Here is a 23,572-nt window from a genome sequence, read left to right as displayed (position 1 = left end):
GTGAAATGAGTTTTCAACGTTCTCAGAAAAGTTTCAATTAAACAATAAAAAAGGCTTCAATTTAAATTAATATAAAATACAGAACATCACAACCATCAATGAAATCTAAAACCGCACTGTCTAAAGTCTGTAGCAGTGAGCAATTAGCATTCAAATGAGTTAATCCAAATATCATACAGACTTAATATTATGAAAGCAGATAAATGAAGTCTAACGAAGGCAAAAATTGTTGGAAGATTCCATTGTCTTTACACAGCATGGCAACAATCATCAACTATATGGTAACATGAACAAGGCTTCTACTGTTTACTCGAGTTCCACATATTCTACAACCAGGGGGTTCACAGATATGTTGTCCTCAAAAGCAAGTAAAAGGCCAAACAAAAACTCAAATATATAATAGAAATGAATACGTGGATTTGCAAGCTCTAACAGAGCTGGAGATATTTTTAAAATCTTGATACACATGTGCTACAATTAGTCCACGAAGATCCTAATCTAGTCGTTTCTTTAAATATTAAATTATCTGTCCGGTCCCACGCCATATCCCTGGGTTCTCAGAGAAATATATCAGTGATTCCAAATCTTTTTATTTTGGCCACGGACCTCATTAACTTTTAGAGCCTCTGAACGCTCCCGAAAATTGCAGAAATGAACGAAGTTTCTTTCGGGGGGCTGCGGGGGCAGGAGTCCATGGTCACCAGGTCCAGACGCCCGGGATACAGAGGTCGTTAGCACAGCTCACTGCCCAAGTCCGGAGACCTCGGCGGGTCCCCCGGCACGTCGACACTCCGCGGGGGGGCCTGGCTTCGGGACCAGGTCGCCGCCCAGACGTGCCCCGACGCGTGCACTGGCCGTCCTCCTCTCCGCGGCCACTCGCCTCCCGGCCAGGGGAAGCTCCAGCGCTCGCCCCACCTCACCGGTAAACAGCAACTCCCCAAGGGGGAGGACGCCCGCCCCGAGCGCCGCCTCCGCCTCCCCCAGCGCAGCGCACCATTTTCTGAGAGGAAGTGTCGGCAGGCCGGGCCGGGCTCCCCGGACTCTGCGCGCGGAGGGCGGACCCCGGCGCCCGGCGGCTGCACCCGGCTTTCCTCGGCTTCCGGGTGTGAAGATGTGAAGGGGCGGACATTACGGGGGCGCACCAGGGGGGGGGAGAAGAGGCGGCGGCGAACCGCCCCTCCGCGATTCGGGGCGCCCGGAAACCCCGCCGTCGGACTCGGCCGGGGTCGCTCCTCCGGCCGCCGGCGCCGCGCCCGGCTCCCCGGCCCCGGCGCGTCCGGCCGAGAGCCGAAAGGAAGCGGGGCAAACGCAGCCCCGCACAGTCGCTGCGCCTTCGAGTACTTACCCATCCATGGCCCAGACGGAGGAGCGCACGGTGCGGGGACTGACGGGCTCACCGCGAGCGGAGGGCGGAGGCGGCGGCAGCTGGGCGGCTCCGGGTACGGGCAAGCGGCGGCTCTCCGGAGCCCCGCCGGGTGAGAGGTGGAGGAGAGTGGGAAACAGGGGCGGAGACCAGGGACGCTCCCGCCACCGCCGCGCCCCCGCCTTCCCCACCCCGCAAGCGCGTCCCCGCCTCGCCTCACCCCGCCCCCTAAGGTCGACGCCCTCCCTCCGCCCCGCCCCTAGCCGGCCTCCCGCTCGGCTCCAGGGCGCCCTCTTCCTGCGGTCGCCCGAAGACTCCGCCTCCCGGCCTCTCTTTCCAGCGCACGCGCACGCCTCGCCCCCACCTCCCTCCTGCGTTCACGGGAGCGCGCTCCTTGTGCTTCCCTCTTTGCCGCCCCTCCCGCCCACTCGCGGGCCCCGCCGGCCTTCCGGCGACTTTGCCCGGGACTGCCGGGCTCAGACACCTCCGTCTCCCCGCGGGAAGAGCGTTGGAGACCCGGCTCTGGAGTGTAGGTAGGAGTGTCTCGCCAGGACACCAGAACCTCGGCGGCTTAGTGGGCGAGGCTGGCGGTGGCTGGACCCCAAGCACGGAGGCCCGGCGCGGGCCGTAGTCTTCGAAGCCCCCCGGGCCCTGCAACCGGAGGAAGCCCGGGCTCGGGACCCGGGCCGGCGCGAAGTGCCGCCGGTGCGGGGCCCGCGTGTCGTCCCCCGGGTCCTGGGAGTCGACTGCTGGGAGTCGACAGGTGTGGTTGAGGTTAAAATGAATGAGGTGAATGAAAGAGACTGCCGGAACTTGAGAACCTCTCAGTTGTGTACAGTTTTAGTCTGAGTGCTTTTCGACCCGACAGTCTGGGTTTGAATTTATATGAAACATTCGTTGCACAATACCGAATGGCCACTATGTTGCCAGCGTTTTATGGAGTTTTTCATATCCTTCCATGTAAAGAACAAACGTATCCTCTGAGAGAGTGATTATTCCCCTTTTTTCAGATGAAAATGTAGACACTAACGGAGTGATTCTCCCACAATTTCACAGCCAGGGGAGCCCCTTCCTCTTCTCTGAGCAAAATTATGTATATAATTAGTGGCAACTCGCTTGTTTGCCCTTTTATATTCTGTCTAGTTCTGAAATTCAGTGATTTTTCAATTCACAGATCATCAAAACTTAAGCCACTAAACGCTGCCCTAGACCAAATTCCTAACCTGACTGGAAAGAGAGGACTGTTCCTCCTCAGCCTCATTTGAGAAGCAAGTAACAAGACGCCTCAGTCATCATCTATCCTTGCTAGTATATCCTGCTTTTAAATAAGTAGGCGCCACTAAAACGACTTAAACTGTCGATTCATCCATCATTAAGTCATTATTTATTGAGTGTTCAGGGATAACCAAGAAAAAACCTGTTCAAGCCTTCATGGTTGAATGGATTCCTCGATCGCTTTATTATTTATTGGCAAAAACAGTTTTCAGATAGCTCGGGTCTGGGGGGACCCTATTTTTAAAGAACTGTGTCTAACTTCAATCCCTTTCCAAAAGATGAAATATATTTTGTATGTTAAGTCCAAGTATTAAGTTGCAGTTTTTAACATTGCCACCCCACATTGCCAGATGGATGTTAAAAATATGAGCAAGCCCTTGATGGAATCTTGATATTGTTGTTTTGGGGATATAGTCTGTTGGTTAAATTTCCTTAAATTTTTTTTTTTTAGCTATACAAGTAACATAAACGTACATGATCCTTTTGGAAAATTGAAATAGTATGAAATATTAAACACCTAAGATTATATTTCTTCACAACCTACTCCCTACCCATGATAACCAGTCCAACAGTTCCGTGAGCATGCTTCTAGACCCTCACCATTTTTTATTTACTCTTTTTACTTAAAAATTCCAGAGATTTTTTTTCGTATCAGTACTTTTCATCTACTTAATTCAGTTTTTTTACATTTCTTTCATTTTCTCTTTGTAAGTACATTTTTTCTTTTCAAATTTTTATTTAAATTCTAGTTAATATACAGTGCAATATTGGTTTCAGCAGTAGAATTCAGTGGTTCATCACTTACACAAAACCCAGTGCTAATCATAACAAGTGCCCTCCTTAATACCCATTATCCATCTGACCCATCCCCCACCCACCTCCATCCATCAACCCTCAATTTGTTCTCCATCCTTAAGAGTCTCTTATGGTTTGTTTCCCTCCCTGTTTTTCCCCCTCCCATATGTTCATCTGTTTGTTTTTTAAATTCCACATATGAGTGAAATCATATGGTATTTGTCTTTCTCTATCTGATTTATTTTGCTTAGCATAATACACTCTAGCTCCACCCACGTTGTTGCAACTTAATTCATTTTAATACTGCATAGTATATCATAATTTCACATACCGTAATTTATTTAACCTTTTCCAAAATAGTGCAAATTTACATTGTTTCTAATTATTCAAAATAACAATATTGCAGAGAACATCATGTATGTGTGAGCATCTTTGCACACATGTTTATTTCTAAGGAATAGATTCCTAGAAGTAGAATTGCAGAACAAAGGGTATAAGCATTTTCAAGTTTGATTAATATTGCCAAAATGATTCCAAAAAGGCTGTACTAATTTACATTTTCTTTACTTAAAGAACAAAAAGTAGTCTTTCTCTTGGCCCCATGCCTTAAGATAGTTGACAAATTTCAGTAGTAAAAAATAAATGTGAAGTCAATCTGAAACTCACTGTCCATATTACTAACTCTGAAAAGTCTCCAAGATACTGTACCTGACTAAAATGAAAAAAACTGTATGGCATTTCCTAAATACTTAACATCCCATTTTACAAAGAAGCCTAGATAGAAGAAAACAGCTCACAACAGAAAGCAAGATAAAACCCTTCTGTTTCCATTGCCTCTTGGTCATAAGTTCAAGAGACTGTTCATTGATTAAGCTCCCTAGATTTGTGAGTCCCTCTGATTCAAAACAGTGGACAGAATGGAATTTAGGTCTTCTAGGACCACTTTTAGAATCCTAGCTATTCCCATAGTCCGTATGGCATGGGAAAACCGTGGCCTTCTATAAACTTAACAAAAGTTTCTGCATTTCCAGAATGATGGAATAGCTTGTCATGAGAACTTTATGTTCTGTATAGTTGCTTTTTGATGGTGAAGAGAATAACCTGTTCTCGTTTTGCTAAATCTGTTCTTTTGAAAAGTAAGCAGTTACAATAACGTAATTTATAGATTTTCTAAGATTTTACTTCTTTGCGTTTTTGTTCTAATTTGTCTAAGAAATTCCCCTGAAACACCTTCATTGAGAAGAGACCTACACACACACCCACTATTATGGTTTGGACAAAATGTAACCTTGGAACATTTGCTTTCAGGCATTCCAGTATGTAGTGATAATTAACATTTAACTGATATTACCCTATTCATTTATAGGGAAGGCTTCTTAAGACATACATGTGATACAAAGATACCAATATAGGTCAGAAATAAGATCAGCTATGAGGTGAATCTGGAAGGTGGACATTTTAATATTTTATCCCATGATAAAGACAAAAATTATAATCATTAACATGTATTCCTTAAAATAGAAACATCTGAAATTGTACTGAGGGAAAAAAGCTAAACTTACAAGGTTACATATTGTATGATTCCATTCATGTGTAATATTCTCAAAATGAAAAAATTATAGAGATGGAGAACAGATTAGTGGTTGCCAGGGGTTAGGAACAGGGTGGGAGAATATAGAAAGACAAGAAGATGGATGTGACTATAACAGAGTAGCAAGAGGATGTTTGTGGTGATAGAACAGTTTTGTATCTTTATTATGGGACTGGTTATACAAGTCTACACCTGATAAAATTGCATAGAATTTTGGATACACACAACTGCATATAAAATTGGCAAAATCTGAATAAGATTTGTGGGAGTTACTGATGTCAATTTCCTGATTTTGTTATAGATAAGATGTTACCATTGGAAGAAACTGGGTGAGAGTACACAGGATCTCTTTGTACTGCCTTTAAACTTAATATGACTCTATAATTATTTCAAAATAAAAGAAATCTTGTGGAATGTTCCCTTAACACTTGTTATTTGTTCAGTAGTTAAGCAAAGCAAACTTCAAAGGCTTAAGAAAAATGTGTGGGAGTATAATTCATATTTTTCAGGCTACATCACCTTGGTAGTCAAATTGGGTTATAATAGCTTACATACACTGAGTCTGACAGACTGACCGATCTGTTGAATTGTGAGCCTTACTCTGAAGTCCTTCCTAGGGTGCCTGGGTGGCTCAGTCGGTTAAGCATCTGCCTTCGGCTCAGGTCGTGATCTCAGGGTCCTGGGATCGAGTCCCACGTCGGGCTCCCTGTGCTTTTTCCTCTCCCTCTGCCATTACCCCTGCTCATGCACGCTCTCTCTCTCAAAGTCTTTAAAAAAGTAATAAAGTCCTTCCTAACTATCTGAGGAGAAGGCTTGGAAGTGTCTCCTCCTGACTTCTCCACCACTATAAGTCATTTCCATTTTCCTCAACCTGTGCCTGGCCCTGACATAATCATCTTCACGTGAAGGTCCTAACATGACCAATGCCTGGTTCAGAGGACTCCAATGTTTGCATGGAAAGTGCTGTCACCTATCACTGTCCTATAGTAGGACCTGTCAGCCCATGTCAAAGTAGCACTGAATTTTCCAGAGCACTTTTCTGAAAAGGGGAGAATTCCTTTTCCCTTTTTGTCATACTGTATCACTGAGATCCCCATTGTCCGTCAAAGTTTTTTAATAAAACAGTACTTTCCATTTTTATTCACAGAAAATCCTTTAGGATTTAGACATGGGTTTGTGGAGCTAGGCTAGAGAACCATCTGAGTGATAATCACTACAGTGTTTCAAGTGTCATCATTCCCTTAACACTGGCATTTTGTCCTTAAAACTGGTGCACACCACTCTCTACCCTGAAGGTGGGTTCTTAACCTAGGAGATTCCTTGACCCACTTAGAAGTAGATCTCTTGGAAACAGAGGTCGGCACACCTCTTCAAATATACTTAAGAATATTTGCTCCTGTTTATTTTCAAGCTGAGACCCCTACTCTCACAAAAAGAGTTCCATGCACTGAATTAAATTATCAAAGAACTAGAAAAAGGACACTCTTAGAGTTAAGTAGAAGAATACCTCTGCCTACGTAATAAAATGAACAGTAGTGTGTCATGGTTAAGAATGTGATCTACAGCCTGATTGCCTCGTTTAGAATCTTAAATCTTCATGAAGTCTGTGTAGCATTGCATTGCACTGGCCCAGCTCCTAATGGAGCAGAATTTTCCAGCCACTGCCATCCACTGTGGGATGCTCCAGTAGGAGAAGCTTTCTCAGTACCAGCAGTTTAAAGATTTCAGTGATGAATTCTTGTGGTTACCAACACATTCAGCTGAGGCATTGACATTAAGCTGGTGAACATTGCTTTTAACAATGGCTTGCCTGAAGATTCCAACACCTGCCTCCGTTATGTGGTCAGAGCAGGCCACGTTGGCACCACGGTCTTGGCCATCATGTTTGTGTCAGATGAAAATGAATCTCAATGATGTGCAGGATCACTTTGAGATGAGTATTAGTGAGCTGCCTGTTGTGATAGACATCATCAGACATTGAACAGACCCAGTACAGGACTAGCCCACCCATTCTGGAACGTGTCAGTCTGTCCCTCTTCAAGAGACAACGCCAGGTATGGGGGTGAAGGAGACACTACTGTCACCTATCCCCAAACCCCGCCCCATGGCTTCCCTCCTTTGCATTACCACCACTCCTAAACTCCCATTTCCTGACTTGTGTGTTAAGTTTTTAACAGTTTATAGACCAGCACTTGATAGAAGTGTGAACTGGGATAAGTTACTTAACCTCCCTATGCTTCAGCTTCTTAAACTGTAAAGAAGGGATAATGATAGTACTTAAAGCTTTTTCGGAAGGTTTAAATTAAAACAAGTACCTAAAATGATGTTTGGCATATGGTAATGTTCAGTTTGTTTACAGTTATTAATAATTATTACTTTGCATTACTATTATGAACTTAAAAAGCAACAGAATTCCTGGAGAATGTAATCTGAGAATCATTTATTTATCATTTTATCATTTAGTGTGAACAGTGAAATGGTGCTGGTCTCTAAACTGTGACTAGTCCCTAACAAAAGAATGGGATGAGAAAAAGTGTCTGCGAATTCATAGGAATTTGACAGAGAAATGTTATTTCTGTTGAATCTAATGATTTAAAAAATTAGATTAATATTCTTTGTTTTTTATTTCAATTTTTAATTATTTTTATTATGGTTTTACAAAAGTATTACTCCACAAAGGATTGGAAATTTTTTGAAAAAAATGGTCCTTCACCACAATTTTAAAAGCACTGGTCTACTATTTCTCAGATATATGGACCCCATTTTTTTAATTTCAGTGTTTTATTTTCTTATTTTACAAGTAATATATGAATATGCTGTCTATTTGAGTGTTGTTTTTTAACTTTTACTGTGGGAAATTTCAAACATAAAAATAAATGGAAGAAGTTTAATGACCCCCAACTACCAATTGCTGATAATTTTAAATCATTGATAATTTAAAAATTATCAGTGTAGATCAGTAATTCTCAAACTTTAAAGATTTTTTTTTAAAGATTTTATTTATTTGTTTGACAGAGAGCATGCGAGCACAAGCAGGGAGAGCAGCAGAGTCAAGCAGGTTTCCTGCCGAGCAAGGAGCCAAATCCGGGACTGGATCCTAGAACCCCAGGATCATGACCTGAGCTGAAGGCAGCCACTCAACCCACTCAACCACCCAGGTGCCCCAATTCTCAAACTATAATGTGCATCAGAATCACTTGGAGGACTTGTTGAACAGAAATTGATAGTTTCTGGTTTAGGGGTGGGGCCCCAAAATTTGCATTTCTAGCAGATTCCCATGTGATGCTGATGCTGCTGATAGTGTAAGAAGCAAACTTGGAGAATCATTGAAGTAAAGGGTTGAGATTTTTCTGCAATCCCTGCGCCAAGCATTGGACCCCTTACCCTAAAGCATGTATTTCTTGCCAAACACATATAGGTAAAATATTCCGAGTAACTTCTTTCTTCTAACCTGAACTCACAGAATATGTCTTCAGACTTACCCTTAGGCTATCCGTTTCTTGAGAACTGATAACAAATTTTTGCCCTTGTCTCCTCTTTTTTTTTTTTTTTTTAAGATTTTATTTATTCACTTGAGAGAGAGAGAGAGACCGCGAGAGACGGAACAAACACAAGCAGGGGGAGTGGGAGAGGAAGAAGCAGGCCCCCAGTGGAGGAGCCTGATGCGGAGCTCTATCCCAGAACGCCAGGATCACACCCTGAGCCGAAGGTAGATGCTTAACAACTGAGCCACCCAGGCGCCCCTTGTCTCCTCTTTATATTCTTGCTTCTTTTTTCCTTTTTCTCGTGAGCAACCCAAGTTAAGTGTCCATAAATTTTTCTTTCACTTGTTTTCTGATACAGGTGATACTCAGAATATTTAGTAACTGGTACTAAATGAGCACCACCCATTCAAACAGATGTCCTTAAACAACTAGTGAGGCCAAACCCTTGTGTATTAGCTGAGTACTTACATGGATATAACTTCACTACAGTGAGGTGTGTGACAATGACTCAATTGTTATCATATAGCTTTTTATATACCTTCATTTTTTAATATGCCATAATATCATTTGTCCTCTATCTGAATCAGATTCATCACTTACATACCAAGCCTCTCTATTCTTTTCTCAATTGCCCAACATTAATAGATGAGGAAGCAAATGTAAATACAAATGTAGACACTAAATTTACCTGACAGTACTTTATTGTAAGATAATTGTCCACATAATCTAGAGTGTAATTACCTAACATTTTAGGTTTATAAACAACAAATGTGAAAAATTGAAACATTCCTGCAGAAAACCCTCAGACATCCATGAATGTATTCAGAGGCCCATTTAAGAAACATTTGCCTGGAGCAGTTTCTCAAACTTCAGTCATTCTAATACCAGTTCAATGATTCTTTCTCTATCCACGAACCATCTTTACTTTTGTTTACTTAACATTTTCTTTAAATCACCTTTTTTTACTTAATTTTTTAAAAGGAACTTTTATATCACTATCATAAATGGAAAACCAGTATCACTTGCCATACAAGTCCATCATAAATAAAAAGAGATACGATGAAAACAGAAAATGTTTTTAAATTCTAGTTAGTTACTATTATTTAGCTCTTGGCCAAAGGCCTACCTCTCTTTTGGTAAAAATTTTACCAAGTGTTGGTGTAAAAGGCATACTAGCACCAAAAGAAAGTGTTCTTCTACTTCCAGCTTTATAAAAATTCCATCAGGTAGATATTCAATTTAATGTATCAAGTAGATCTTGATGGCTAGTATATGATAGTAAGATTATCATATAGCTTCTAGTTTTTCTTTTATTTTTTTTAAGATTTATTTGTTATATGAGAGAGAGAGAGAGGAGGAACAGAGGGAGTGGGAGAGAAAGGATCTCAAGCAAACTTCCTGCTGAGCGCGGAGCCTGATGCAGGGCTTGATCTCATAACCCTGACATCATAACCTGAACCAAAATCAAGAGTTGGACACTTAACCAACTGAGCCACACAGGCGCCCCTATCCTTTTTTCTTTTAATGTAGAAAATTGTCATCTATTTTCTCATGTCAATACATTCTCGCGTTCACAGAATAAAATGTACTTTGTCAAGGTATGTATTTTTAAATACATTAGTACGTTCGTTAATACTTTTATTATAGTTTTAATATAGCTATTAATAAATGAAATTGCTCTAGAGTTTTTGTGGCCTATACAGTTTTAGTATCAGAATTACGGCAACTTCCTCTGGTAAATTAGAAGATCTAGTTTTAATTCCACTAGTGGTTATCTTTAAACTTTAAATAATATACTTAAATCATCAGCCTCAGAAGCAAAAATGTTATTTATTGACTCCACTCTGAGAAATGAACAAATTAGCCCTCACTCTAACTCTCATGACTCTCTTTTGTTATAGTCAGTTTTGTCAGAGTATTATCATTTTCACATTATGTAAATTTTCTGTTAAGAATTTTAACTGTCACATTAAACTGTATATTCACATCTAAGTGGATTAATGTTCATTGATAGTTTTTTAAATTAATCTTTCCATTAGCAGAATTATATCTTCAACAACCTTTTTAGAAGGCATCATGAATTATCTGTTTCCTGAGCCCTTATGAATCTATTACTTTTCTACATTAAAACTTTAGTGAAGTTTTAGTGAAGTTGAGTCACTGTCCTCTCCCAGAAAACCCTATTATATGCTATAGCCCTGCTCTCTTCTAGCATTTAAAACTATGATGGAAAAGATTCAAGTCAGTCTTTTCCTTCTAAAGTTTTGGTTTTTTTGTGTGTGGGTTTTTTTTTTGTTTTTTAAGATTTTATTTTAAAGTAATCTCTACATCCAGCCTGGGACTCAAACTTGCAACCCCGAGATCAAGAGTCGCATGCTCCACTGACCAAGCCAGCCAGGCACCCCAAGCCAGTCTTCTATATGAACTATTTCTTTGGGCCCAGGCATAAAGAAACCTTTCTTCCTCTTTGAAATTTAGATACTTTGAAATTTAGAATATGCCTTATTTTGAATATATTAATTTTTCTAGAAACAATCTTAGAGACAATTCTCTTATAACAGACCCATTCTTTTCCTGTTTGACTATTGTTGTTTACTTACTGGTTTGCAGGTATCCTAACCGAACTAACATGAGTTCATTCCTTGGTAAGTCACAGATAGAAACTACACCAGGTGGAGTTGTGGCACAAACGAAACTTTAATTACAGCAAATAAGGAGATCACAGGGAATAACGTGCAAAGCTGAGACTCCCCAAGCAAGGGAAAATGGGTTCCTTTTAATTAGGGTTAGAATGATTATTTAGGTAGGGGAGACTTGTCACCTGTGTAGAGGCAGGCCTAAGGTGGCACATACACCTTAAGGAAACATGCCTAAACATACATTGTATGTTATGTAAATGAAACCTGTATGTGTACACACACACACACACACACACACACACACATGGGCGGGGGGGGGAGGGACAGAGGAAGAAGCAGTCTCCCCGCTAAGCAGGGAGCCACACGTGGGGCTTGATTCCAGGACCCCAGGATCATGACCTGAACTGAAGGCAGTTGCTTAACTGACCGAGCTACCCAGGAGCCCCTAAGATTTTAAAACTTTTTAAGTAAACTTTATTTTTTAGACCGGTTTGAGATTTACAGAAAAATTGTGACAATAGTACAGAGTTCTTACATGTCTTACACCTAGTTTTTGCTATCATTAACATCTTACATAGTAGGGTAGATTAGTCATAATTAACCAATATTGATACATTGTTATTAACTAAAGACCGTACTTTAATTAAGATTTCCTTGGTTTTTGCCTAATGTTGCTCTTCTGCTTCAGGATTTGATCCAAGACACCACATTACATTTAATCATCATATTCCCTAAGGATCTTCTTGGCTGTGACAGTTTCTCAGACTTCCCTTGTTTTTAATGACCTTGATAGTTTTGAGGAGTATTGCTCAGGTATTTTGTGCAATGTCCTTCAGCAGGGATTTGTCTGGTGTTTTTGTGGGGTTTTTTTTTGTTTTGTTTTGTTTTGTTTTTTCATGGTTAGACTAGGGTTCTAGGTTTTTGAAAGAGACCACAGAGATACAGTGCCATTTTCATCATGCCATATCAAAGGTACGTATTATTGGGGCACCTAGTTGGCTCAGTCAGTGGAGCACGTGACTCCGATCTCAGGGTTCTAAGTTCGAGCCCCACGTTGGGTGTAGAGATGACTTAAAAATAGAATCTTTAGAACCTTGCATCAGAAACCAGGGATGTGGGCGCCTGGGTAGCGCAGTCGTTAAAGCGTCTGCCTTCGGCTCAGGGCGTGATCCCGGCGTTCCGGGATCGAGTCCCACATCGGGCTCCTCGGCTGGGAGCCTGCTTCTTCCTCTCCCACTCCCCCTGCTGTGTTCCCTCTCTCACTGGCTGTCTCTCTGTCACATAAATAAACAAAATCTTTAAAAAAAAAAAACAAAAAAAACCCCAGGGATGTACTGTATGGTGACTAACATAATGTAATAAAAAAACATAACAAAAAAATAGAATCTTTACGGGGCGCCTGCGTGGCTCAGTTGGTTAACCATCCAACTCGGTTTCAGCTCAGGTCATGCTCTCAGGGTTTTAGCATTGAGCCCCACGTCAGGCTCCATGCTCTGCGCAGAGTCTGTTTGGGATTGTCTCCCTTTCTCTCCCCCTCTGTACTATCTCTCTCTCAAATAAATAAAATCTTTAAAAAAAAATAAAGTAAAATCTTTTTAAAAAGGGCATATATTATCGACATGACTTATCACAGTTGATGTTGACTTTGATCACCTAACTGAGATCATGTTTGTCAGCTTTCTTCATTGTAAAGTCATCTTTCCCCCTTTTCCTACTGTACTCTTTGGGAGATGTCACTGTATACAGCCCATACTTAAGGAATGGGGAGTTATTCTCTACCTTCTTAAGGGGGCAGTATTTACATAAACTATTTGGAATTCTTCTACACAGGAAATTTGTTATTTCTTCCCATTTATTTATTTATTCAATCATATAATTATATCAGTATGGACTCAAATATTTATTTTATATTTTGGTTATAACCACTTTATTTTGTTGCCCAAATTGTTCCAGCTTTGGCCATTGGGAGGTCTTCCAGTTGACTTCTATGCTCCTTTGACATACCTCCTTCAATGTGAGTCTTTTGGTTTTGGCTTTTGTTTTTCAGCACTTCCTAACTTTCTGCCACTACAAGATGTTCCAGGCTCATCTTGTATATTTTCTGCTCTAGTTCTAGAATTGGTCATTTCTCCAAGGAACACTGATTCTTTTTATTGGAGTGGAGTATTAGAAATCAAATCTAAGGGGCACCTGGCTGGCTCAGTCAGAAGAGCATGCAACTCTTGATCTTGGGTTTGTAAATTTGAACTGCCATATTGGGTATAGAGATTACTTAAAATCTTAAAAAAAGAAAAGAGAAAAGAGAGAAAGAGAAAGAAAGAAGTCAAATCTGATTTCTAGGTGTTCTCATTTCTACTGGTACTAAGATTGATTTTTTTTTAGTTTGAGAGTTTCACTCTAGAATGTTATAGGGTTTTTATCTTACAGTCTGTTTATCTACTCTGCTCAGTTTACTTGGATCAACAGTTGCAGATCTGTCTTGCGGGTCACTGTTAACCTTTAAGCTGCCCCTCACTTCCCAGTTTCAGTTACAAGTCAGGAAACTGAGTTCTGGAAAATCAAAATGTGTGTTACATTGTCTCTTCTTCAGTTCTAACTTCCTTGCCATGTGAGAATGGATGCCAAGGTGGCCTTAATTTTTCCATGGTCCACCCATGTCCCTAGTGCTTATTTCTCCAAATTTCAGATTACTGATGGACCTTTATAACTATCTCATTTACTTTCTAAAAATGGCACTGAGTTGCTATTTAGAGGAAATACTTACCAAGTATCACTGGTTTCCTTAATTTGGGTACAAATTTGGAAGGCATTCTTCATGGTCTGTGTTAGGATAATGGCAGTTCCCTGGTTTCATTATACTTGAAATTTTCTTCTCTGGTTTTGGTTCATTTCTGTTCACTTTCCTAGACTTTCCTCTTCCCTGGAATTTACGTAACCATGAATGACTTTCATTAAAGTATTTCCACTCTTCCTTTCACCAGTCCTTAACATGATTGTCCCTTACTTTATCTGTCCCTGACTGGTTAACTCACATGTGATTCACCTCAGCATTTTCAAAGAAGGCGGGAGGTAGAAAGAAATAGCAGTGAGTAGGGTAGAAGAGGAAAAGGGGCAACTCCCTTTTTTTTCTTCTTTTCCATTTAACGTGTTACTTACAACTCTTCCTCCCTGAATTGAAGTTAGTCTACTATACTGAGTTGATTTGCTTTTCCTGCCTTCATATTCCATTTGTCTATAGATATGTGAAGTTGATACATATTACAGACGCCTATAATATTGTAAAAGTTCTTATATGGGACAAGATAGTCCCTTCTTAGGCATCTGAGAACATATCACCAATAGAAATTATAAATTTTAGTTTGTGACTAGAACAGGCCCTTTGGCCACTAATTCAAACCCTCTCTAAATTTTTTGACATAACTGCTTAATAAGGAGCCAGATAGATTGTTTAGAGTATATTTTCTTTTTCCTCATTTGACTTTTCTTTTTTTTTTTTTTTTTTTTTAAAGATTTATTTATTTATTTATTTGACAGAGATAGAGACAGCCAGCGAGAGAGGGAACACAAGCAGGGGGAGTGGGAGAGGAAGAAGCAGGCTCATAGTGGAGGAGCCTGACGTGGGGCTCGATCCCGTAACGCCAGGATCACGCTCTGAGCCGAAGGCAGACGCTTAACCGCTGTGCCACCCAGGCGCCCCCCCCTCATTTGACTTTTCTTGAAGTATTAGCCTGTGCAAAAAAGCAGATCATAGTCTATAAGGTCAGTGGAAAGGTTCCTAGGATGCCAGACAACTGAATAGAGCTGTTGTTCTCCCTCCCCAATATGTTTCTAAAAAATGTTGAACTGCAGATAATCCCACAGGGTGCACCAGGCAAATGTTCAACCTTGAACAGGCAAACAAGCAAAAGGTCAATAGCAGAAAAACAAAAGAACAATCTGGAACACTTCTCTATGAAGATATGCTACTTAGGTAACTAGAAAAACAAATCTCCCCATCCCCTCCCCCATCCACGGAGGTGGAGGATTGCTTCTATCAGAGGATAATAAGTCCTCATATAGCTTCTCTTCTGGAAAAGTGGGAGTGTGAGATCCTAATCAAGAATTTAATTTAGTAGAGGGAGGTAGTAGGATGATACCAACAAGAATTTAATTTGGCACAGAGTTAACACATTTGGTAATTCCAAAGCTTGATCTTTGTGTATTAAAGTAGTGCCCATTAAGAGATAGATGGCTTAATTACGGGCCTGATTCTTAAGCTAACTCTGGTTTGTTGTTGTTGTTGTTTTTTTTTTTTTTTTAAGATTTTATTTATTTTTGTGACAGAGAGACAGCCAGCAAGAGAGGGAACACAGCAGGGGAGTGGGAGAGGAAGAAGCAGGCTCACAGCGGAGGAGCCCGATGTGGGACTCGATTCCGGAACGCCGGGATCACGCCCTGAGCCAAAGGCAGACGCTTAACAACTGCGCTACCCAGGCGCCCCGCTAACTTTGGTTTTTTTTAATTTGTCTTTTATAATTTTTAGACACAGTTTGAAAGCTAGAAGATAAAGAATTGACATTATTCTGCAAAATGAAATGCTAGCTTTATAGTAAGCAGGGATGAAGCCATGTTGATTATAGAAGAGTCAAGTAAGTTTCTCTCTCAGCTTGCGAAGACTACATATACCAACAGTAGAGTATTGTGCCACAGAATTAATACCTGACTTTGTGAGATGTGGGTGTGTTTGACAGCATAGTTATTTATTAGACACCAGGAAGAATTAGTGGAAATATCTCAAGGGAACTGGACTTGGAATACCCACACCCAACCCAGACTCTCTTGCTTAAGTCATAATTTAAATAGAATGAGAAATTCAGGCTTGGGAAAATGTATGACTTGAGAAAGGAGGATGGATCCTGATATAAGACCAACTCCTATGAGTGGGGCATGGGATCTCCTAAAAGGGGATGGACATACTAAAAGCAATTTTTGTTTTTAAGAACTCACGACCTTGAGATCAAGACCTGAGCTGAGATCGAGAGTCAAACACTTAACCGACTAAGCCACCCAGGTGCCCCAAAAGCAATTTTGAAGAAGGAAATTTGAACAATATTGATACTCTTAGGGAGAACAGCAGATATGAAGACAAGAAACAAAGCTAGGGATTTGGGTATGCTCAAGAGGGAAGCCCCTGTAATGGTTCATATCTTTTGATACTTTTGCCTTGAAATAGGGTATTATTTAAGAGTTAGGTCCAGATGCACATAACAGGAAACAAAAAATAATTACAGTCTCTTAAACTAGATAAAGATTAATTTCTCCTGTGAAAGAAGTCTAGAAGTAGTAGTCTCAGGGCTGTTATGACATTCCATGTTCATCAGAGACCTGGTCTCCATTTTCGTTTTTTTTTTTTTTTTTTTTTTTTACATGAGCCTATGATTTTCATTCTTAAGATCACAAAATGGCTGGAAGCTCTTTGAAGAGGCCTTCCCAGAAGCCCACTGCAATATCTTCCACTTATGTCTCATAAGCCATAATTTGGTAACATGGCCACTCCTAGTTACAAGGCAGACTAAGAGATGCAGGCTTCTCTCTGGGCATATTGACACCTCCAATAATAGACACTGTCAGTAAAAAGAAGTGGAGAAAGCGTTATAGGTAGGCAAATACCAGTCTCTGACACAGCGGTTGTCCCAGAGAGTATAAAGTTAATTGTTTTATACATATAACATATATGTATGTAATTATATACATATATAACATATGTAATCATATAACATAATTATATATTACATAGCATATAACATATGCTATAATATATAAGCATATAACATGTGTGTGTGTGTATACATATACATATACATATACATATATATATGTAATTCCCTCATGTAAGCCTCAACTCTTTGGCTAAGAGTTGTGTGCAGATGGTATAGTAAATAAACCAACAAGCAGAAAAGTGAAATAAGGCATGATCCACACTCCTACATACCCATTCCACTCATGATTTGCACTCATGCAAGCGAGCAGTTGTTACTGAGGGAACTGTTTCTTGGAATTCTAAGAGATGGCAGCTGCAAAGTGAGGAAAACTCACAGGGCACCTTGGAGCAGTGGGAGTATGAGAAGGCTAGGTGGAAAACTCAGGAGGGTACTGAGACAAGAGCCTCCCAGCCCTAACCTTTCTTTCACGAATGTTACAGGAGAAAGCTCACCTTTGAGGAAGTCGCAGGAAAGGGGAAGACCCAAACCCCCTATGATGTAATATGGATGCAGCTGTTGCAAGCATCACATTCAGTACTAACATCTAGAAGAAAAGAGGCAACCCATTCTGTGGTCCCTTTCTTTCTTTTTAAAGATTTATTTATTTAGAGAGAGAACATGTGCATCTGAGTGGGGGAGGAGCAGAGGGAGAGAGAGAATCGCAAGCCGACTCCCCACTGGGGACAGAGCCTGACACAGGGCTTGATCTCATGGCACTGACCGAGATCATGACCTGAGCCAAGATCAAGAGTTGGACACTCAGCAAAGTGAACCACGCAGGCGCCCCTGTGGTCTCTTTCTTAAAATAAGAAAACCTTTCCCAGCAGACCTCACATTTGCCAGAACTAGGTGACATGTCCACTTCTAAACAAGGCATGGATGAGGGGAATGGGCTAACACTGACTAAGGTCGGTGATTCTCAATCTTGGCTGCATGTTAGAACCACTTGAGGGGCTTTTAAAAAATACCACCTATGTGTACTCCATACCAACTTAATTAGAATCTCTGGCAGTAAGACCCAGACATCAGAATTTTTTAAAGATCCCCAAGTGATTCCAGTTTGCAAACGAGGTTGAGAACTACTAGCCTACACCTTTTGGTGCCCCCAACGAACAGCATTAGCCTTACCTGGAAACTTGTTACAACTACAAATTCTTCCACTCCACCGTCTAAGACCTAGTTAATCAGAAACTCTGGAGCTCAGGCTCATTAATCTGTGTTTTACAAAGCTCTTCAGTTGATTCTGGTGCACATGAAAGTTTTAGGAACCACTGACCTAGACTAATCAGGATTTTATTCTAAACTGTATTCTAAACTTTTCTGAAGCATGGACTAACAAAATTAGCAAGGACAAGGAGTTGAAAAGCATGGGCAGACAATGGATAGTCTCAGCTATAAGCATTTTCTTTCACTTAAAACAAAACATAAACATGTTAACTCCAAATCGCCAATTTTTAACATTTTCCCACATTTGTTTTAGCATACCCTCTCTTTCTCTACACCACACACACACACACACACACACACACACACACACTTGAGAGTAGGTGAATAATTTCCTTTTATTCCTTAATACTTCATACTATGAACACAGATATTCTCTTACATAACCCCTGTAGTTATCAAATTCAGGAAGTTTATCATGGATGCAATACTTTAATCTGTAGTACATATTCTGATTTGTCAATTGTGCTATAGCAAATTTTCTTTTTCTGTATAGAATCCAGTCTAGGATCATGTGTTGCATTTAGTTGTAATGCCTTTTTTAGTCTTGTTTAATCTCTTACAGCTCTTCAGCTTTGCATTTTCCTTTTAATGACATTGACGTTTTTGACTTCTCATTTACCACTGTGATGGTATAAACAACAAGGGTAATTTTGCCCTCCAGAGGACATTCAGCAATTTCTGGAGTGTCAAAACTGGAAGGGCTAGGATGGTAGTATTGGTTGCACAACAATGTGAATGTACTTTAAGGATATACTTAAAAAAGGTTAACATGGTAAATTTTATGTTATGTATTTAAATATACATACATGGGAGTGGGGCCTATAGCATCTAAGGGGTACAGACTAGGAATTCTGCTAAACATACTGTAATACATGTGACGGACTCCTACAATAAAGGATTATCCAACCAAAAAGGTCAATATCAGCCAGGTTGAGAAATACTGGCCTAAGTTACATTTGGCCCTTGAACAATGCGGGGCTTAGGGACACTGAAGCCCACATAATCAAAAACCTGTGTGTGGGGCGCCTGTGGCACAGCGGTTAAGCGCCTGCCTTCGGCTCAGGGCGTGATCCCGGCGTTATGGGATTGAGCCCCACATCAGGCTCCTCCGCTGTGAGCCTGCTTCTTCCTCTCCCACTCCCCCTGCTTGTGTTCCCTCTCTCGCTGGCTGTCTCTATCTCTGTCAAATAAATAAAATCTTTAAAAAAAAAAAAAACAAAACAACAACCTGTGTGTAACTTTTGACTCCCCCAAAACTTGACTACTAATAGTCTACTGTTGACCAGAAGCCTTACCAATAACATTGACAGTCTATTAACACATATTTTGTATGTTCTATGTATTATATACTGTATTCTTAAAATAAGCCAGAGAAAAGAAAAATGTTAAGAAAATCATAAGGAAGAGAAAATACATTTATAATACTATACTGTATTTATCGAAAAAAAAATCCATGTGGAAGTTGACCCACACAGCTCAAACCAATGTTGTTCAAGGGTCAACTCTATCAACACAACCTTGCTAAACTGTATTGTCTATATTCATTGAGCAGTCTCATTTCTAGGAATGTATTCTGGAGAAAAATGAGTAGTGAACAATGATACATGCACAAAAGCTTTTATTGCAAAACCGTTTATGATAGAGACAATGTTGAAACAATTAAAATTTCCATGACAAATGAGAATGGTAAAATTAATTTCGGTATATTAATATAAAAAAGAACTATGCACCTGTTTTTAAAAAGTCAAGGTAGGGGCGCCTGGGTGGCTTAGTCAGTTAGGCATCTGACTCTTGCTTTCAGTTCAGGTCAAGATCTTGGGGTCCTGGGGTCCAGCCTTGCATCAGGCTCCATGCTCGGCAAGGAGTCTGCTTGAGATTCTCTCTCTCTCCCTCTCCTTCTGCCCCTCCCCCTGCTCATGGTTGCTCTAAATAAACAAAATCTTTAAAAAAATAAGTAAATAAAAAGTCAAGGTAAACTTTTAGGTATAAACTTGGAAAGATGTCTGTGATACATTAAGTAAAACAAAAACAGTTTGCAAAACAATTTGGTACACATAATCTCCCCTATGATTTACAAATAATTGAAACCTATATAAAATTTCAAAGTCTTAAAAGACACATGCCAAAATATTAACAATGATTATCTCTGCAGAATGGTATTAGGAGGGAAATTTTCACTTTCTCTAGATTGCTGATAATAGTCATATATTATCAGAAAGATAAAGACATTAAAATATAGCATTGAGGTTAAATATCCAACAGTTACTAATAAAATAGTGACTGGGAATAATTCTTTGAGCAAGAAAAGGTATTGCTAGCAGTCCTATGGGGAAGATTTGGTACATTATCAGAAGGAACTGCCCTACCCTCAAAATCCCAGGGATTTCCCCCATTTAACCTGGACCAGGGTGAGCTGTCTTGTGGGTGAAAGAAATGGAAAGTTTCAAGAGCTGTGACTCTTCCAAAGCCATTGAAAGCATCTGCATTGTTTGTTGGCCTCTGACCATTCATTAGTAATTTTTATATTTGACTAGAGAAGCCTAGAATATCTTAAAAAGGCAAGTTGAAAAATCACAATGGTAACACCACACTAAAGCAGTGTTTTCCAAACAGTAGGTTATGATCAATTAATGAGTCATCAAAATAATTTAGTAGGTTATGATCAACTTGGTAGAATGTAATAGAGTCAATAAAATAGAAAACTGTGTGTCCTGGTTCTAGATGAAAAATTTTTTTCTTTATGGGGCGCCTGGGTGGCTCAGTTGGTTGTCTGACTCTTGGTTTTGGGCTCAGGTTATGATCTCAGTGTCATAAGATCAAGCCCTACATCAGGCTCCGTGCTCAGCGGGGAGTCTGCTTGAGGATTCTCTCCCTCTTCCTCTGTCTCTCCTTTCTCTCTGAAAAAGTAAAATAAATCTTTAAAAAAAAAAAAAAATATATATATATATATATATATATATATATATATATTCTTATGCAAGATAGAGTTAGAAGAGTCCTTATTTGATGCCTTTAGATTAAAGTTGTTCTCAGTGTCATATCTTTTTTTTTTTTTTAAGTTTTTTATTCAAGTAATCTCTACACCCAATATGGGGCTTGAACTCTTGACCCTTAGATCAAGTGTTGCATGCTTTTCCGACTCGGCCAGCCAGGCACCCCTCAATGTCATATCTTTTAATATTTCAGCTTAAGTATGCATTTTTAATTTCCCATGCATTTGAAAATTACTTTTTATTTTTTAATACATTTTATTCATTTTTGTAAGATTTTTTTTATTTACTAGACAGCACAAGCAGGGGAGAGGGAGAAGCAGGCTCCCTGGCAAGCAGGGAGCCTGACACGGGGCTCCATCCCAAGACCCTGAGATCATGACCATGAACATAAAGCAGACACTTAACCAACTGAGCCACCCAGGTGCCCCGAAAATTACTTTTTAATATTGGTAATATTAATTCATTAATTTAAATGATAAAATAAAATGAATTAGAGTGTCACATCCTATTTTTTTGTCACATCCATATTTTTTTAATGATGCTTTTTTTTTATATAAAATACAAATTTTCTTTAAGGAATTTAAAATTTAAAATATGCTTCCTCTTATTTCCCCTTTATGGGAGTCCTGTAGAGAACTTCATGCTATTTTTGCCTTAATCCAACTCAGATTATAATAGTATATCATAATATTGTTAATAAATTGACATTTTGCTTTATATAGTTTTGAATTTTAAAATAACAGTGCCATCTGGTGGTTCTTCTGAACATGTCTTGGGGATATATCAAAAAATGGGATTGCTCTTTTGCATGTGGATATCCAGTAGGTGGTAACTGTAACTTTTTGAGGAGTTGCAAAACTGTTTCCCAAAGTGGCTATGCCTTTTTACATTTCCACCAACAATGTATGAGGGTTCCAATTTCTCCACCTCCTGGCCAACGTTTGTTATTTTCCGTATATTCTATTATAGCTATCCTAGTATGTGTAAAGTGGAAACTCGTAGTTTTGATTTGCTGTTCCCTAGTAACTAATGTTGTTGGGCATCTTTTCATGTGCTTGCTGACTTGCATATCTTCTTAGGAAAAATGTCTATTCAGATCCTTTGTTCACTTTTTTAAAAAGATATTTATTTATTTGTTTATTTTAGAGTGAGAGGGAGAGAGTGAATAAGAGAGCGCACATGTGTGTGAGCGGGAGAAGGGGCAGAGGGAAAGGGAAAGAGAATCCCCAACCTGATGCTGAGGTTGGCTGGAGCCCCACATGGGGCTGGATCTCACCACCCTGAGATCATGACTTGAGCCGAAATCAGGAGTCAGATGACTAACCAAATGAGCCACCCAGGAGCCCCTGTTCTCTTTTTAGTTGGGTTGTTCATCTTTTTGTTGCTGAGTTGTGAAGAGTTCTTTATGTATTCTATACTAGACCTTATTGGATTTATCATTGCAATTATTTTCTCCCATTCTGTAGGTTGTCTTTTTACTTTCTTGAGTGGAGGGTAAGCTTTTCATCGAATTGTCCCTGTCAACACTCTTTGAAACACCTAGTATCTACAGCAGTCTAAGTTACACATTGGCTACACCTCATTCCTCCCACACAGGCAGACCTTGTCTTTTGTTTGTCCTGCTCTATTTCCAGCGATCAGCATGCACTAGGTGCTACTCTCTGTTGAATAAACAAATTCTTCTGGAGTCTCCAAGACAATATCGTAGATCACCAATTCAAATGCCTATGGGAGGCTGGCAATATACATGAATAAACAGAACCATTTAGGGCTTGCAGTAAATGGGAGAGTACACACACCATCTCCAAGCTAGTTTAGTCCTCATGTAAGCACCTCGTTGTCCTATCCTACCCTTTCAAAATACAATTTCTTCACGTCTCCTTAAAGATACACCAGTCTGTCAGTTCATTAGGGTACCTGAGTAATGTCCAAGGTATACTATGCAAAACAATACTAGAGTGCACTTGTGATGGGCACCGGGTGTCATATGGAAGCGTTGAATCACTATATTGTACACTTGAAATTATTATAGCACTGTATGTTAACTGGAATTTAAATAAAAACTTAAAAAAAAAAAAACCCGCAGTACTAGATCCTAGAATTCCCCTTATTTCTGCACTGAGTTTGGGAGTTTCTTTGCGAAGACCACAGCTAACTATGCATTCTTCCCCAGGCTACTGCAAAGAGTTCAGATCCAGAAGCTGCTGCCCATCACAGAGCTATCTATAGACGAATGAGGTCCGGCGGGCTTTAGTCCAGATTCCTTGCGAGGGTCGAAATGCGATGCCAGCAGACGTCCAACAGAAAGTATCTGGCAAGGAAAACTTGTCCCTCGATGGAACGCGTGCAGCCGGACAGGCACCCAGGTTCGGGCCACGGAGGGAGAGAAGAACGAGAGCCAAAGTACTTGCAGGTCAGGGACTGCAGAGGACACCGCACCCTAGCCCTCGAGGTCCCTTGTAC

The 23,572-nt window shown here is 40.2% G+C and overlaps 2 protein-coding genes across 9 annotated transcripts in view; one reads left to right on the top strand and one right to left on the bottom strand.

Annotated features, from left to right (window-relative positions):
• PTBP3 (polypyrimidine tract binding protein 3) overlaps positions 1-1,488 on the bottom strand; it is a 112,682-nt gene extending 111,194 nt beyond the window's left edge. For 2 of the 5 annotated variants that reach the window (XM_045814808.2, XM_045814809.2), the window contains exon 1: positions 1,346-1,488. Coding sequence is in view for 2 of the 5 variants with exons in the window: in XM_045814806.2 (XP_045670762.1) it covers positions 1,346-1,353 (8 nt within the window). In the remaining 3 variants the exon portion in view is untranslated. The remainder of the gene's footprint in view (positions 1-1,345) is intronic. The other 3 variants (XM_045814806.2, XM_045814807.2, XM_045814811.2) reach the window with 2 other exon arrangements.
• LOC148108568 (uncharacterized) lies at positions 1,002-23,521 on the top strand. Of its 4 annotated transcripts, XR_015727349.1 has the most exons (4): positions 1,002-1,896; positions 8,040-8,182; positions 8,582-8,733; positions 23,283-23,521. XR_015727349.1 is itself a non-coding variant. In XM_087869472.1 (3 exons), the coding sequence occupies exons 1-2, from the start codon at positions 1,352-1,354 to the stop codon at positions 8,149-8,151; spliced, it is 657 nt and encodes a 218-aa protein (XP_087725598.1). In that variant the 5' UTR covers positions 1,002-1,351; the 3' UTR covers positions 8,152-8,182; positions 23,283-23,521. The 4 variants fall into 4 exon arrangements, 2 of the variants coding, with proteins under 2 accessions (XP_087725598.1, XP_087725599.1); XR_015727350.1 differs by lacking the exon at positions 8,582-8,733 and having other exon boundaries at positions 1,002-1,892; XM_087869472.1 differs by lacking the exon at positions 8,582-8,733.
• Positions 23,522-23,572: the final 51 nt, after the last annotated feature.

This window comes from Ursus americanus, chromosome 18 (genome assembly GCF_024610735.1).
Source record: "Ursus americanus isolate L20-20 chromosome 18, mUrsAme1.1.p, whole genome shotgun sequence".
NCBI classification, from domain to species: Eukaryota; Metazoa; Chordata; class Mammalia; order Carnivora; family Ursidae; genus Ursus; species Ursus americanus.
This window is presented reverse-complemented; position numbering and strand designations above follow the sequence as displayed.